Raw genomic sequence first — 17,973 nt, forward strand, 5'->3', positions numbered from 1 at the left:
ACTCGACTCCTCACTGATGCCACATTACTTCGCCATTTCCGAGGACTATAACATTTTCCAACAGTACTCTTGCTGAATACAAAAAGAAAATTAAATCCTACAACCATAAAGTTCACTAAAATCTGCATGTGACATGTATTATTTTTCATTACATGCTTTGTGCATGAATAATAACCATAGGTTTGCATACCATTGCATTACATAATTGTTTTAATGGAGGGGCATGGGGTTTAATAAGTGCCAAGGACATTAGCTATATGAAGTGCAGTGATGAGTTCAGAAGGGAACATTCGTATTTTAGTCAACAAAAAGGTGCTCCAAAATGATACAATAGCAGAACGGAAACTAAGAGAAATTATTAGAAGGTGATGAACAAATGTAGTTCTAATGGACAAGGTTTTCAAAGTTCGAATACTATACATCTTCAACGGAAGCTATCCCTCTTTAAATAGTCCGGGAATGTAAACGAGCACGTGGCAATAGTGTGAGGTGAGAGTAATGCAGATGAAAGTTATCAAACACTTTCAGAAAAACAAAACAAAAACCAGAACATACAATTAAGAAACCACGAAGAATGATTACAAAAGAATAACAGCAAACAAGAATAAAACATTGCAAAATATACATTGACAGGAGGGCTATGCCTTGAAATACAAAAGCCTGTCCCCACACGATTTCAATTATGAATTATGAAAATGTCAGTCTTTAAAAACATTATTACATGTACACAGATATGTGCACACACTGTCATTTTGAGAAGATATCATGACATCTGAGTATACTATTGAAAGAAATATAACTTCGACTTTATTTTGTGTAGCCTACATTCAACAAGGAATTCTTAGTGCAAACTTTGGGTCTACATATAAAAGAAAGAAATGGGTGCACGAGACCGACACCAATGAGTCATACAGCCCACGGGTTATACTTTCCACGAATCATTACAGCCCACAAGTCATACAGCCCATTAGTTATACAGCCCACGAGTTCGACACTTAAGGTGCGATCACACATCGCCGGTTTAGATGGCGGTTCATGGCGGTTCTCAAACCGCCGTGAACCGTGTCCCAATGATGGCGGAAAGCACTTAAACGCGATGCGACTACGTTTTCAACACGTTTTGAACACGGAGCAAACGCGGATTGACGCGGTAGGAACACGGATCTCCCCGGAAGGTGGAGGAGTCCAAACCAAGCCCATGTAGTTGGATGCAATCAGAGCCCTTTCACTTGTTCTCAATGGCTTTCAACAAGGAGCGTTTTGCTTTGTTAGTTAAACACAATTTTAAAGAAATTATGAAACGTTGTAGCCCCCTGTGTTTTACAGATTGATATAAGTGATGCAACAAGTAATTATCTTCAAGTTTCAGCGTGGTTTTTCTCTCTTTTAATTTTTAGAATATCTGTATTAACTGTCATTTTAATGACATACATATCAAAGCAGAATCCAACAAAGTTTCCAAAGATTCCTCTTCATTTGCAGGTTTATTTATCGAGTGTTGTACAAGTACCTGCTTGTTTCAACATCTTTCTTTTTCTTTATCAAGTTTTCACATAATTATTTCTCGTATTGAATTTAAGATCTTGTTGCTTGTTTATCCATGTTTTCACAAAATTGCTTCTTCTTACCATTCAGAGCTCCTTGTGAAATATGAGCCTATGAGAGTTCCTAAATCGTAAGGGGAATCTGTATGTGATACCCTCGATCCATTACAACAAACTACTATGACAAATGTAGTTTATGCCGCCCCAGAACTGTGGAACAGCACCCCAAGTGATAAAACATGCAAGTCCCATCAATAAGTCCAAAATGTTTTTGAAAACTTATTTGTTAAAATAGTAACATAGTGATTGTAGATGATGATTAATGCAGCATGTTGCTGTTTCTGAAATTACCTTTTCCTGTTTATCTTTTTGTTCCCCTCTTAATCGCGTAGAGACCTTGCCAAAGGTATAATATGCGCTTTATAAGAACGGCAATGATGATGATATAATAATAATATCTTTAACAATAGTCAATAAAAAGACATATTATGTACATTATACATTATCAAAGAAGCATATACAGTATGTGTGCATAGTTTCCTCTTTACTTACAGGTTCACGTCACGCAATAATGGTGATTTTTTTTTTCAAGTTTCAACTTGCTTTTCCCTCTACTCTCATAAGTTTCAACATAATATTATCTGTATCAACATAACATATTTACATAAGTCTTCTGTGTATAACTGTAAGCTGTTAAGCTTTAATAAAAATTATGAACTTACCTTTTAATGTGAATGATGGTTTTAATGTAAATGAGGTAATTCAACATACCTAACAACTTTTTGAACATTAAACTTTATTTCTTACTGTATATGTGTTAAAGAAGTAAGGACACTATATAGCATTCAATATAGTTACCCGATCTTGGATTATGGGTTCATCTTTTCTTTTTATTCCCCATTTTTATTGTGCTGTGACATTGAAAAGGCAGTCTCGCTCGGCAGTGTCTGCTGTGGAAAGTTACGTACACATACCAGCCAGGGTTCTTCGGTGGGGTGAGGGAGTGATGTTGTTTTTGCGTTTTTATCTTAATTCCTTAGTGGGGTTTCCTCGATACCAGTCAGCTGCCACTGAGACCTGGCATTAGCACGGTACAGTTTATCCATGTGCACTAACTACGCATGATTATTCAATTCTCTTTCCACCTCCCTGCTGAATTATGGAATATACGCTGCCATGACTGCATCGATAAAATTTTTTGAAGACTAAGATGCCGTTTTGTGTTATATCTACTTGGGACTGTGAGAGAATCATAACTGAAAATACAGCTGTAGTTCCAGTTGAGGAGATGTGTGATACCATCGTCTTTACAGTTCGGCAAGACCAGTGTACCGGCCACGGGCAGGTAGGAGAACGAAATCCATTCAGTTGCCAAAACTGGGTTTTGAAATTGCGTTTGATCGTCTATAGAAGATGTTCTTACTCTTATATCATAGATGCGTATATTATATTGATATGTCCACACTGCAGATGGCTGTTTTCTCAGTCACAGAGTGATAAGGTTTGATACTGGATGTGACTATTAAATACAGATTTAATAATTGATACATCATGAACATGATTTGAAAAGGGAAAAATGGTTATACGTTCTTCTCAAGATACAAGTCACAACTGTATCTTGATAACATACAAGATACTCGAATTCAACACTTTCTGAATGTTTTTACTTTTGATGTTGTTGACACCCTTGTGTTTGCAGTGGGTGCTTGTGCTTGTGTGCGTACGTGAGTGTGGGGGGACTGTGTATTTTCTTAATTTTTTTTGTGTTATCATCCTGCAACGACTATGTGTACTTAGTGTTGTTTAAATTAGTTTGGATTTGTGCAAATTGTTACAACCCATCTTGACGCGAGTTACTACAATACTTGGTGGGTGTGAAGACTGTGTGGTATCTCCCCGGCTGGTATGTGACGCTGCGACTCGTCCGGCCTGCATGTGGGTGTACAAGGCCACCCAGCTCATGGCGAGCGTGCAGCGCTCCCACGAGCCAGCAACATCCGCAGAATTTCTAGTCATAAATCGGAACGACCGGCAATGAGAATAGAGATAACGATCGCAACGCTTCGTTGAGCCGCTGAATAGCCCTGAGAGGGTATTTCAGGTTTATCCCTCACAGGGTACTTGCTTGGACTGATAAACATGTTTGATTTTTCTGGCGGTTCCCCGCGGTTCCCCGCGGTTCTCGGGGGTTCATGGCGGATGAGTGACGGATGACCACGGTTTGTGTACGGTGTAAACACGGTCTCTGGCGGAGAACGGCGATTTGCTGAACCGCCATGAACCGCCATCTAAACGGCGATGTGTGATTGCACCTTTAGTGAACAAAGCCCACGGGTTCGACGTCAAGTAAAATAGGCCCACGAGTTATACAGCCCATGAGTTCGACAGGTAAAAAGGCTCTCGAGACCGACACTATATAGGCAAAGAAGACTAGTCTTGTTTAGTCTATAGGCTGGTTTATTACAGTTTTTTTTTTTTAATGAAAAAACAAAATTACTGTACCCTCGCCGTCCATTACATGTAAGCCTATATAATAGAGGAATTATCCCCCGAAGCAAGCCCGTCAGCGCCTTTCTTTCTTTTCCATAACCAAGCAAGAGAATATCAGATTCTCATGATTACTCAGTACGCGCAGCCGCAAATGTGCCATTCTCCTCGGTAAGAGTGGGAGCCATTTATAAATATTTATTACGCAGGACGCAAAGCCCCTGAAATGAATTACGGAATTGTGTATGATACAGTGTATGATGCGTTGTGTGTGTGTGTGTGTGTGTGTGTGTGTGTGTGTATGTGTGTGTTTGTGTGCACGTGTTCAAATCGTCTGTGCACAGTTGTAGCTCTCTGCCCTCAAATGTACGGAACTGAGCTGAGTTTTATGGTCGGTATGTGAAGAACTGAGGACTAAGTACTAGTGATTTATACAAGGATGAGTATAGGATCTCGGGTCATTGGGTCAATAGGCGTTTTCACATCAGCCCGATGTTTCGAAAGAGCGCGCTATTTTCTGACTTGGAAAATTAACCCGATCACGAAATAGCGCGCTATTTCATAATGTGAATACAAATTAGCACGCAAATTTTATCGCTCTGATCGAGAAAATTTCTTGAGTCCAACTCGGGAAATTTCCGAAATAGCGGGATAATTTGCGAACTAGCGCGCTATTTGATATATGTGAAATCGCCTCAAGGAATTAGCGCGATGCATCCCATCATGCCTAGCGTGTCTGATTAAAGCAACCTGCACACAAATCGTGCGTAATTCTTTGAAGGGGCACGAGTCTACCAATGCTGTCTGGGCATGCTCAGCTATTGAATTAGCTCGAAAAAATTTCGGGCTAATTCTCTTCGGGCTGATGTGAATAGGAAATGAAAGAGCGCGTTAATTTTCGATCGCGAAAAATATCTCGAGCTTGGATTTTTATCGGGCTGATGTGAAAACGCCTAAGGACATTGAGAATTTAACCCCCTGAAACATTCAAGAACTGGGCTCAGCTATGCCGAATGAGGCAGCAACTTGACTGTCCTTACTAAGATCAGGACCCGGGACTTCTCAACAATGACGCAGTGCCAGAATAGATCCTAATAAAGGCTTGACATTGGTGAAAAGGAACAAAAATAATGGAATGAAGAAAGTCTTACATGTTTCTTTCTTTCTTCTTCATCTTTTTATTTGATTGATTTGATTTGATTTAATTTTATTTCTGAATTTCTTTTTCATAGATATTTGAGATACAAATTCAATTGAACGAACTAATTGAGAGCAGTATAGCAAATTTGAATCTGACAGTTAAAACAGATAAATGATTAATTCAAATATCCAACATTTTTCTAACACAACACGAAATAAAAACAAACAGGCATAATCTTATGCATATATTTATGCAAACATAGGATCCCGTGTATTTGTCGTTCAAAGACAATTTAATCAACTCTGGATTACAGAAATACAGGAGACCATCTGTGGAGCCGGGAAATGTGCAAACGCCGGGAAATGTGCAAACGCCTGGAAATGTGCAAACGTCTCGCCGGGAAATGTGCAAACGCCGGGAAATGTGCAAACGTCGTGCCGGGAAATGTGCAAATCTCTAAATTTCATCAACGGGAAATGTGCAAACGTGACGCCGGGAAATGTGCAAATGTTCAATTTTGCCGGGAAATGTGCAAAACGTCGCCAGGAAATGTGCAAACCATTAATTTCACCTATATTATGTAGAGATGGAAGAGAAACTCTCAAACAAAGCTGCGCACGAACCATTACCATCTTTACCACCTGTCTTAGCGACCATCTGTCTTTTTTTTATTACATTTTCAGCATTTTCTTGCAAACCCTACAACGAATTTTTACCAGATTTGGCAGATAACATCTTAATGGTGATATGATCGTACAATGTAATTTGTCAAAATAAGCCCCCACACCAGTCCTAAGGAGGGGGGGGGGGGGAGGAGGAGTTGAAGCCTCAGAGTCCCTAAACGCTTGATTTTTTTCTTTCTTCATCTGTCGAACCGAAAAAGAAAGAGCTAATTAATTTAGTGCTATGAAGACATTAATGACTAAAATTTCATGATTGATAATGGCGGACCCAGGGGTGCCCTGATCGGGTGTGTGTGTGTGTGGGGGGGGGGGGGGGGTGTTAAAGCTTCACTTTTAACATCCCAAAAATCTGGATTAAAAAAAAAAAAAATCTCTTTCTGTCAAACCGAAAAAGATAGAGCTAAGTTAGTGCTATGAAGACATTAATGTGATTAATGAATGAAATTTTATGTTTGATTATGGCCGATCAAGGGGCGTCCATATCGGGGGGGGGGGGGTGGTGATGGGTGGAGGGGGATATTCCACATTTTTAGCATCTTCTTGAAATATGAGGGATTTTCACCAAACTTCACAGATAGCAAGATTATGGTAATAGTTATGATCTTAATTTGTTCAAATGAGCCCCCCCCCCCCTTCCCCCACCGCCGAAGGGGGGGGGGGGTGGGCCTGCGGGGCCAGGGTTGAAGTTTCAGCGTCCCCAAAACTCTGGAATTTTTTTAATCTTCTTCTGTCAAACCGATAAAGATAGAGTTTAGTTAGTGCTATGAAGATATACGGTTAATGAATGAAATTTCATGTTTGGTTATGGCGCGAATCAAGGGGTCTCCAGATCGAGGGGGGTGAGGGCAAGGAGAGGAATGTTCCACATTTTCAGCATCTTCTTGAAAAATCTACGACGGATTTTCACCAAAATTGGCAGATTGCCTCTTTACGGTGATATACACTTAGGCCTAATTTGTTAAAATGAGCCCCCCTCCCATACACACACACACACACACACACACACACACACACCGCTTAAGGGGGGGGGGGGGGTTGAAGCCTCGGAGTCCCTAAACTCAATTTTTATCTTCTTCTGTCAACCGGAAAAGAGAGCTTAGTTAGTGCTATGAAGACATAAATGCCTGAAATGTTATTTCACGTTTGATTGTGGCGGATTTTCACATATTCTGCATATTCTTGAGAAATTTTTGACGGATTTTCACCGAACGTGGGAGGTAGCATCTCTAGTGTGATAGAATCCCACTATGTTCGAAGGGGCATCAAGTCCAAGTTGTTCCCCTTCCCCAAAGCTAGGGATAAGACCAGGGTAGCCCCCACGTCATTTAGTAAGCAGACGTGAAATTTCATCAAAGTACAGATCTGCCTTCTAAAAATGTGATAAGAATGTGTTCTATTACTCTTGGTTGTATAGAAAATTTCTTTAAAAAGTATGTATTCCGGTTTTTTTTTTCCATAATATATGTATAGGGTTTTCAATAGAATTCTATATTCCACCGAACATAACGCCGGATGTAATCTACAAGATTGTTTAGTTTACTAGATTTTCAAATAATTTGCATTTTCTATTTTAGATAAATTAATTATGCAAATATATACACAAAAAAACAACACACATTTTCGTCTGTAATTGGCTTATAAAAGCTTATGGAATGCTGATTTTTGGTGTAAATATTCCTAGTGACATTCCAAACATTTGTGCGTTAATAAAATCAGAATCAAAATTAATTTCTGATGTTTTTTATTGTTTTATCAATTTTCTATATATTTCCTTGTTTTTTCGAACTTTTGTTTTTGTAGTTTTTTCAGCAGAATTTGTCATACAAATTTTTTAAAGCATAGTTATATTTTCACCAAAATTGGCAGATTGCCTCTTTACGGTGATATACACTTAATTTGTTAAAATGAGCCCCCCTCCCATACACACACACACACACACACACACCGCTTAAGCGGGGGTTGAAGTTGAAATTTGTTAAAGCATAGTTATATTAAAATAAATTGATTTCAGCCATTAAAATTAGAAATATGAATTTTTATATGAATTAATTGAAAAAACACAATTTGTATTGACTTTGTACACAAAATCACGTTTTTGAGCAATTTTGGGGTTGACGAAAATTTTTTGAAGGGGCGTGGCTTCGGAACGGTATGCCCGGGCGCGACAAATTTGGTCTCAAAAGTTGTGCGAGACTTGAAATTAAAAAGTCAGCTAGCGGCGCGGTCAAAAAAAAATTGCGCGCCGGAATGGTAGCGGAATTCGTCGGGGGGGGGGGGGGAGCATTATGCCCCCCCCCCCCAGGTAAGTTAGGGTTAACGAACCTCTAGGTATAGGGACTTCGCGTGTTTCGGATTAACGACCCTTCGGAATAACGAACAGCACCCCCTCCCCCTCACCCTCACCTACCCCCGATCAGAGCACCCCGAGACCCGCCATAATCAAACATGAGATTTCGGTCATTAATGTCTTTACAGCACTAACTTTTTCGGTTCGACAGAAGTACAAAAAAAAATCAAGAGAATAGAGACTCTGAGGGTTCAACCCCCCCCCCCCCCTCCTCGTCGGCGGGGGGGGGGGGATTCAATTTAACAAATTAAGATCGAATCACCATAAATATACTATCTGCCAAGTTTGGTGAAAATCCGTCATAGATTTTACAAGACTATGCAGAAAATGTGGAAAATCCCCTTCCTCCCCCTCACATCCCTTATCAGGGCACTCCTGGACCCGTCATAATCAAACCTGAAATTTTAGTAACTATATTGTCTTCATATAACGTAGTTCCATATTCTTCGCTTCAATAGAAGAAGATTACAAATTCCAGAGTTTAGGGACCTGAAACTTCAACTCCTCCTCCCCCCCCCCCCTTGGCGGTGGGAGGGGGTGGGGCTCATTTTACCATATAAGATCATATCACCGTAAAGATGGTATCTGCCAAGTTTGGTGAAAATCCTTCTTGAGATTTATCAAGAAGATGCAGTAAATGTGGACAATCCCCCTCCTCTCCATCACTTCCCCTCCCCCCACCCACAATCAGGGCACCCCTGGATCCGCCATAATCAAACATGAAATTTCAGTCATTAATGTCCCTAAGGCACTAACTTAGCTCTATCTTTTTTCTTTTTTTTTTATTCGACAGAAAAAGATTTTAAGAAATCCAGAGTTTAGGGACTCTGAGGCTTCAACTCTCCCCCCCCCCCCTTTTCGGCCGGGGTGGGGGGTGGGGGAGGATTGGGGGCTAATTTCAATTCATAAAGATCATATCACCGTAATGAGGCTATCTGACAAGTTTAGTGAAAATCTGTCCTAGACTTTTCAAGAAGATACTGACAATGTAGAACATCCCTCTCCTCCCCTCATCCCCCCCCCCCCCCGCGATCCGGACGCCCCTGGATCCGTCATAATCAAACATGCAATTTCAGTCATTAATGTCTTCATAGCACTAGTTAGGGACTCTGATGCTTCAATTTGAAGACTCCTCCCCCACTTATGGCCCCGTGCCCTGCATCCCTGGATCTGCCATTAAACATGAACTCCTGTCATCAATATCTTTAAAGAACAAACCTATCTCATTCTTATTTGGTTATATAATACAAGAAGAATTTTGATAATACCGTAGTTCTGGGACTTTGAGGCCCCCTCCCCTTTTTTCGGGGGGGGGGGGGGGGTTGGCTACTATATAAACAAATTGAGATCCCATTGCCATAATCGTGCTATCTGCCAATTTGTTTAAAATCTGTCAAGGATTTCATTAAGAAAATCTAAATGGCGGAAGTTCATGGGCAGTTCTGATATGCATATTATGTGATGTATATCCTTGTCATACTGTACGTATAATGTTTGTATTTTTAATCAGTGTGTGGACCCCTCTGAAAACCAGCCTTTGGCTGACGAGGGTGTTCCACCCCATGAGTGGAAAATAAAAATTGAATTGAATTGAATTGAGTTTATCTACTACCTTTATACACAATATCGCTAAAGTAAATGATTTGCACATTTCCCGGCGACGTTTTGCACATTTCCCGGCAAAATTGAACTTTTGCACATTTCCCGGCGTCACGTTTGCACATTTCCCGTTGATGAAATTTGCACATTTCCCGGCGAGACGTTTGCACATTTCCCGGCGTTTGCACATTTCCTGGCAAGACGTTTGCACATTTCCCGGCGTTTGCAGATTTCCCGGCGAGACGTTTGCACAATTCCCGGCGTTTGCACATTTCCCGGCAATTGGACATTTCCCGGCTCCACACCATCACCACAAGCAAACGCTTGACGAGGACAATGGCCTCAGAAATGATTGTCTAAACAATGCGATATAGTAAGAAGATTATATTCAAGTCAACACTCACTGAGAGGCGATAAAGGGAGAGAGAGGGAAGAATGAGGAGGGGAAAAAAAGAAGAAAAAAAGTGCAATCAGTCCAATGTGCAAAATGTGTAGTGCTTGCGTGTATTCAAATGAATTGTAGATATGCTATTGTACTATGGATAGGCTAAATGTTAGCCCTATATCGTCAGAGGGTTTGAGTAACTGTTAATAGCTTCACAGTGATACTGACACTGACACAAATGCAGAAGAGATTCAAATTTATGAGATTAACAAGATTGGTCAGGAACGAATTACAGAATACAGCACATCATAAAACCGTGCTCTATTAAAAATAAATACAAGAACGCCAATTCAATTTTGAATTTGTTGTGTATACGTCCACTATCACAGCGCATAACAAATGGATGGCCTATTAAATAAAAAAAAATATTGTGCCAGAAACTTCTTTGTGACATCTGTGCTTATTCTTTATTCTCTCATATAAAGCTTTCACTTAATCAGGTCATTGCAGCTGTAGCTCTCACGAATAATTCAATTTCCACAGTGATGGAATTGCTTGTTAATTAAGAGATCATGGGAGATCGGTCGTTTGCACAGATGGAATCAGTTGCCTCGTATCCGATATTCTAAAGAATATGTTCAATGTTGATTGTTTCAAGAAGCATTACTCAAATGTTCCAAGTATCCATCTAACCGTATTTATGAGAAACTTTGCTCTATGTAGTCTCCTCATCCTTCTCTGATTCTTCCATCTAACCACTAAAATCTTGTAATGTTTATGTGAGTTGTTACATGTGAGACAATTTCGTATTGTCAAGTCCTTCAAATTGTTTTGCTGATTTAACGTTTGGCGTTGCTTTCATGAATCGAATTTTGAAATGTTTGCCTACAAATGTATTATTTTCAAATTACCTATTCATTCTCCATTGCCCTTCGAAGAGGATCGAACCAAATGAATATGCAATGTATTGTTTACGTTCATCACGGTATTGTGACAGCTAGCGTATTCACAACTACTATTTTCTGGCATCAAAATATGTAGCTCTCCAGTTCTTATGAAAAATAGATTAAATTTATGCCCATGCATGGTTATACTAAAACACGCTTGCTCCACGAGTACCCACACAAAGTACATGGGTGCGCATTTAACACGTACAAATACGCACACAGGCACGTATCAACACTCAAACACACACACGTACTCACAATACACACACACACACACACACCCACACACACACCCACACACACACACACACACACACACACACACACGTTTCTATGTGCACTTGGTAGGACAGCACACATGGCAGGTGCGCTGATGTATACATTATTTATGAGATGATTTGCGCGTTCTGTTCCTTCATGTAGAAAATACAACACCTCATGGGAAAAAAAAAAATATGATATGCATATTCAGGGCAGCCTACTAGTAACACGTCCAGTTGTGAAATGAAATTTACAAGGAAATATTTTACAAAATGATCACAACGCACACCTGCTTTACATAATCTGGAGGGGCGTAGTCATTAGTGTAGGTGTGGACTAGTATGAATTCACAGAAAATAACTTAATTATCTGTCAAGGTATTTGTTATGATTCAGGAAAAGAACATGCATCCATGAAAATAACTGTTTATACCTTAAAAATGTACCGTTTTGAGGAGAATAATTGTTATAAACACAAGGTAACTAATCGACGATGCATCACCCCAACGTAAAAAGTTTTTATCAATAGTTGATTGAAGGTCATTGGTTCTCTTAGGCTGGGTTCACATAGGAGTATACTATTCGGGTATACGGTGCACGTTTTCGATGGCACGCGAATAGCTTGAATCGAACGATATGACTTCCTAATACCGGGTCACATAAGAGGGCACTATTTGAAAATACCGTATAGCCGCGAATAGTATAGTTAAGTTCGATTTTCGTGCAGCGTATATACCATCTCTCGTTTATGAAATGATGAAAATGTTGGTTTGGATTTGCCCTTTAGCAAAAATAAGCATGTAGACTGATATTCTGATGCAGTGTTGTGTATCATGATCAAATATAATGTTATTAAATAAATATAAAAAAAAAACAGTTTTAATTGATTTACCCAAAATGATCCCCAGTGGACTTGGGTCAGTTTTCTTTTTATTCATATACTCAGTTTATAGCTTTCTTGTAACAAAAAAAAAAAATGGTACGTTCCGATGTAATCTCAGTTTAAAAACTGTTAATAAGATCGCTGGGATGGTTGTGTAGGAGGAAGAAATCCTCCCTGCATGGGATAGGAAGTTGATGGTGCGGGTGATGGCGTACTGGGTCGACTTGACGGCGCCAAAAGAGTATTAATGTAGAACGCGCGTGCTACCTTATGTGATCCGCCATGCCCGAATAGCGTATAGCGAATACTAGTAGTGAATAACGAATAACGAATAGCGAATACCGTATACCGTATACCGTATACTTCTATGTGAACCCAGCCTAAAAGCTCTTAGCAGTCGGGTAGGATATATAATGTGTAACGATGAAGAAAGGGGAAAAGTTTTACATCCTTAACATATCGTCGGTCTTATGCCAAAAGGGACTTAAACCTCTTCCATTCTTATGCCAAAAGGCCCTTAACACTATAGACTTTATACACTATTAGTGCCCAGGGGAATTCTTTAAAGTGTATCTGTACACAGAAATAAAAATGAAATGTAATGAAATGAAATTAAGTTTCTAACATTGTAGGTTGTGGTAGTGGTAATATCTCTATGAAATATAAGAGTGCAACGTTACTCAAATACAGAGGTATAGCAATATATAAAGAGACATAGAGCAATCTCTATAATGCCAAAAATTACATGCGCCTTGATCTAAGAGTAGTCTTCTGGCCTAATCGACTGCATTCGATTGTGCAGTTCGATAATTTTCTGTACGAGCAGTGTTCTACGATACTCTCAAAACACGCAGACGCACGCAAATGTCCACGTACGCAGCTAGGTTGGTGCTACCGTGCCGCGCCGGGCCGCTGACCAGGCAGCCGCGACAGCCTCTACTCATGCGGATGCATATGGCTCGATGAGGCGATACCAATAGACAGTATTAGATATAGCTGTGTGCAGACGGAGGCGAACGAAGGAAACGTGCACACACCGATGGTCGACGCGCGGCTACTATTTTTTCAGATTTGGCTACTATTGCAGCGCACACTAGTGCGTGCTGATTTATTAAGATTAATATTTCACAGTTTGGGACTTTTTTTTGTGATTGGATACAATTTTCTCTAGAGTTCTTAGGACATGCTCTCACACCTCTCAAATTTAAATTTTAGGGGAGAGATTCCCTTTTATGCCCTTTTGGCACAAGGCCGACGATATAATGTCTTCAAACTAGAAATAGGGAACGCCTATCAAAATTAGCACGATGTAATTATGAAAGATACACACTTGTAGTTGACATATAGATGGCGCTGTTCATCCTGTCGGTCTCGTGAGCCTCTTTCGCGCAGTGTCGGTCTCATGGGTTTGGTCTGTGTAGCGTTGGTTACGTGACCCTTCTTTGCGTAGTGTCGGTCTCATGAGCCTTTTTTTTTTTTGGCCTGGTGCCAAACGCATGTTTTGTTTTGTTTTGTTTTGTTTTGTTTTTGTTTGTTTGTTTGTTTGTTTGTTTGTTTGTTTGTTTTTTTTGGGGAGGGGGTAATGTCGATCTCATGGGCTGTATGACTCATGGGGCTATTTTCAGTGTCGTTCTCGTGGGCCACGTGCCTCGTGGGTGTCGGTAGCGTGGGATGGCCCCAGAGAAAATTATATGACGGCACGGTTTTGGCAGACGCAAGTATGAAATTATCTGTCGTTCTCACGTCGTATCTTCTGATATCATTAAATAGTTTATCAAATGGTGCGGAAACATTTTTCTCAAAAACAGATGCATGAAAATTGCATTATAAGACCAGTAAATATCATTGATATATTCATAAACACTTCAGATTAAAGAATATAGACGATATGGGGCAAAAAAAAAAGGAAAAAGAAAAAAAAAACACATTGACAAATATTACAGATAAGATTTGCTTCTCCCTGAAACAAAATAACGTATATACGAGATTTACTGGCATTAGACATACTCAAGTTTTTCTAAGCTCTTGCACAATAATTCAAAATGAATCGTAACGTATGAAATATTCCTTCATTTTTAACAACTTGTTGCATGCGACAACAATCAAACATGTTATCAATTGTCACATGCAGGAATTTAGTTGAAAAAGTTTGTGAAAATATAAGCATTTAACTTTAGATTTTATCATTCTAGTGTTCATTCATCCCTAGTAAATACCATATGATTTGTTTTACATTGCATTAAGAACAAGTTTATTACAATAATTAAAGAATTCACCATCATGATTTTGAAGCAAGATTGGAATTCTATCTTTAATGTACGTTCTATTGCCACCTGCAAACCACAATGGCACAAAATCCGAAACATTGGAAAAATGATTTATATAAAACGCAAAAAGTAAGGGAACAATCATAGATCCTTGGGGCACACATATCGGATTTAACATTGTTGCATACATATCTTTTTTTCCCCGCCAATAAAATAGCCATAGAACCATTATGTTGTTCCTCTAAAAAAAAAACGATTTTCACTCTTGTAATGAAATGTAATTATTGAGAGAATCGAAAGTTTTCACTGAGATAAAAAGGGCCTATCTCTTTTTCATCGAAAGCGTCAGTGACTGCATGACTGTGAGTTTTCAGCTTCCGTTTGATTTTATTAGTCTACTTGTACAAACGTACAAAAGTACACATAAATACACAATGAAAATGACAAAATCAGTGACTTCTAATCTTACTCATAAATTAATGTAGACATACAGGTACACAAAAGGAAATGACATACGTGTGAACAAATATATATTTCGAGGTACAAGTGGAGGAGACCCTCATCAATAAGGAATGTGCTTGACTGGGATTTTTTTTTTCAACAATGGCAGAGGACTTGGAGCGTCCGCTCTGATCAAAAACCGCTCATTAGCAGTCGTTTTTTGTGTGTATGCGTTTGTTTAGTGAGACAGGAAAGGATAAGGGACCATGTTGTTTGTCTTGTACGCGGGTTGTACACATGTAAATATTGTTTGTATGTGTTGGACTGTATGATAAGTCATTGTTATGTTCCTCTGCACGTGAAAAACTATTCAACCAAGGAGGCTTAAGAGACGGAGTTCCAACTAACTGTTATTTTTTTAAACAGTTGTCAGTTTTCTATTGGTGTACAAAATAATTCCACATTGTGAATTTGATGATTGATATTCAATGCCACCGTCTTGCTAAGCAATCAGAGGATTCATTTTGAGCGTTAACATAATGTTGGTTATATTTTGTTTGTATATTAATTTATTAAAAGAAATGAAATCTCACTCTATCATGTTCAGGTAATTTCTGACATTATGCTCATGTCACTCTTGCTGACCAATGTTTTCAGTTCAGTTGCAGTACTGTTTCTTTTCCGAAATATGTTGATGACAAAGCTATTGTTGGTTTTATTGTGATTATGGAGAAGAGCATAGGAATTTATTGGAAATGTTTGTGGAATGGTGAGATGTATATGTATAGGATCACTGATGTATATGTTTCTGTGGGGGTGTTGTCATCCAACATAGTGGACAACATAGGACATTGTATGTTTGTGTCACTTTTGCTGATTTCTCCTCTGCATTTACTACAATGGGGTTTAATAAGTCAATTGGAAAGTTGCAGATTTGGGGGTCAATTCTATATTGCAACTGTGGATCAGTGATTTTTAAGGAGTAGAGTTCAGTCAGTTTTTGTTTGTTTGTTTGTTTGTTTTTTTTTTAAATCAGGTGTCATGTCTTGGAGTATATAGGGGTCTTGTGGAGAGGTAGTACCTTTGTTGCCTAGCATGCTGCACCCTACTGGTTTTGTGGATGGGTATCACTGGTCCTCACGCATCCCGTAAATCTCTCACGTGTTTGGCTCCAAGCGCCATGACCCGGTCAACCGCCTTAGCTGGTGGGCTAAACCACGTGAGGGGTGGTGTCTTACACTGCACCACTGAGCGGATGAGCAGCGACAGCAGCCAGCGGCCAGGGCGGAGAAGGATCCCAGAGGGAACTCAACAGCCAAGTGTACACAATCGCGGGCAACCCACATTATATTAGTGGTCTACGGCCTGCGGTTACAAGCTTGGAGAGGAGATGGGCGCCGCCAAGCTATCTCAAGCCCACTGAAAAGACATGAGGAAGAAGAAGCAAAGTACCAACATGCCGGATCGGTCGGGGCCCGGACTAACAACGACCGCGCGTCCCGCTGACTCACTCCAGGGTGGGCGTGATAAGTTGACTACTGGAGCGAAAAACACCATCAAGCTGCCAACAAAGGGCATAACTGTCAGGACATGGAATGTCCGAACCCTGCACGCTTGCGGGAAGATCCATGAGCTGACCCATGAGCTCGATCGCTACCGTTGGGACATCGTTGGACTATGCGAGGTCAGGTGGACTGGCTTTGGCGAAACCTGCACAGATGAAAGACATAAGATCTGGTTCTCCGAGGATGGGAGGAAGCATCAACACGGCGTGGCATTTATTGCTAGGAAAGAAATTTCCGGCAGTGTCATCAGCTGCACCCCAATCTGGAGCAGGCTGATCTCCATTCGCATCTCAGCCAGACCACACAAATTGACCATTATCCAGGCCTATGCCCCAACTTCAGGCCATGATAATGAGGAAGTTGAGGAGTTCTATGACCAGCTGGAGGCCACAATAGCAAAATACAATGAAAAACCAAGAAAAAGACAAAGGATTGACTGCAGGAAACATCAAGGAAGTTCACAACACTCTTAAGACCCTGACCAAAACCAGCCAGCCAAAGTCTCCTGTCATAGAGGATAAAGATGGTAACCTCCTGACAAACAGCGAAGAAATTTCGAAAAGATGGACTGACTACTGTAGTGACCTCTACAATTATCAGCTTCACCTTGACACTAGCATACAGGCAGACACACAGGTTAAAGATGATGAAGAAGAAGGGTCCTCTGTACTAAAGGATGAGGTAGAAAAGGCAATCCTCAGTTTGAAACCAGGGAATTCCCCGGTGGATAATGTCCCCACTGAGCTACTAAAATATGGAGGAGAAGCCACAGTCCAGGCCCTCACGACACTATGTCAGAATATATGGGAGGAGAAAAGATGGCCAAGAGAATGAACCCAGTCCCTGATCATTCCACTTCCAAAGAAGGGTTACCCAAGGCAGTATCAAAATCACAGGACCATAAGTATCATCAGCCATCCCAGCAAGGTAATGCTCAGAGTTATCCTCAACCGACTGACTACCAAATCGGATGAGCTGTTGGCAGAAGAACAGGCAGGATTCAGAGCTGGCCGCAGCACAGTGGAACAGATCTTTAACTGCAGGGTGCTGATCGAAAAGCATCTACAACACCAGCGAGACCTCTTCCACAATTTTATCGACTTTAAAAAGGCTTTTGATAGAGTGTGGCACGATGGCTTCTGGAATATCATGAGAGACTTTGGCATTGACGAACAACTGGTGCAGTTTATTCAGGCTCTCTATGCAAACTCTAGCAGTGCAGTGCTTATGAAAGGCCAGTTGGGAGAGTTCTTCAAGACAACAGTTGGCGTGAGGCAGGGTTGTTTACTCTCTCCTGTCTTATTCAATCTGTTCCTGGAGAAGATCATGCAGGAAACACTACAGAACCACCATACTTCAATCTCAATTGGTGGTAGACCCGTCAGCAATCTTCGATTCGCGGAAGATATCGACCTCAGGGGAGG

The 17,973-nt window shown here is 40.4% G+C and overlaps 1 protein-coding gene across 1 annotated transcript; it reads left to right on the forward strand.

The window, feature by feature from the left end:
• Nucleotides 1–16,440: 16,440 nt before the first annotated feature.
• Nucleotides 16,441–17,022, forward strand: LOC140231079 (craniofacial development protein 2-like). The gene has a single exon (XM_072311230.1). The coding sequence runs from the start codon at nucleotides 16,441–16,443 to the stop codon at nucleotides 17,020–17,022; it is 582 nt and encodes a 193-aa protein (XP_072167331.1).
• The last annotated feature ends 951 nt before the right edge of the window (nucleotides 17,023–17,973 follow it).

This window comes from Diadema setosum, chromosome 7, assembly GCF_964275005.1.
Source record: "Diadema setosum chromosome 7, eeDiaSeto1, whole genome shotgun sequence".
Classification (NCBI taxonomy): domain Eukaryota; kingdom Metazoa; phylum Echinodermata; class Echinoidea; order Diadematoida; family Diadematidae; genus Diadema; species Diadema setosum.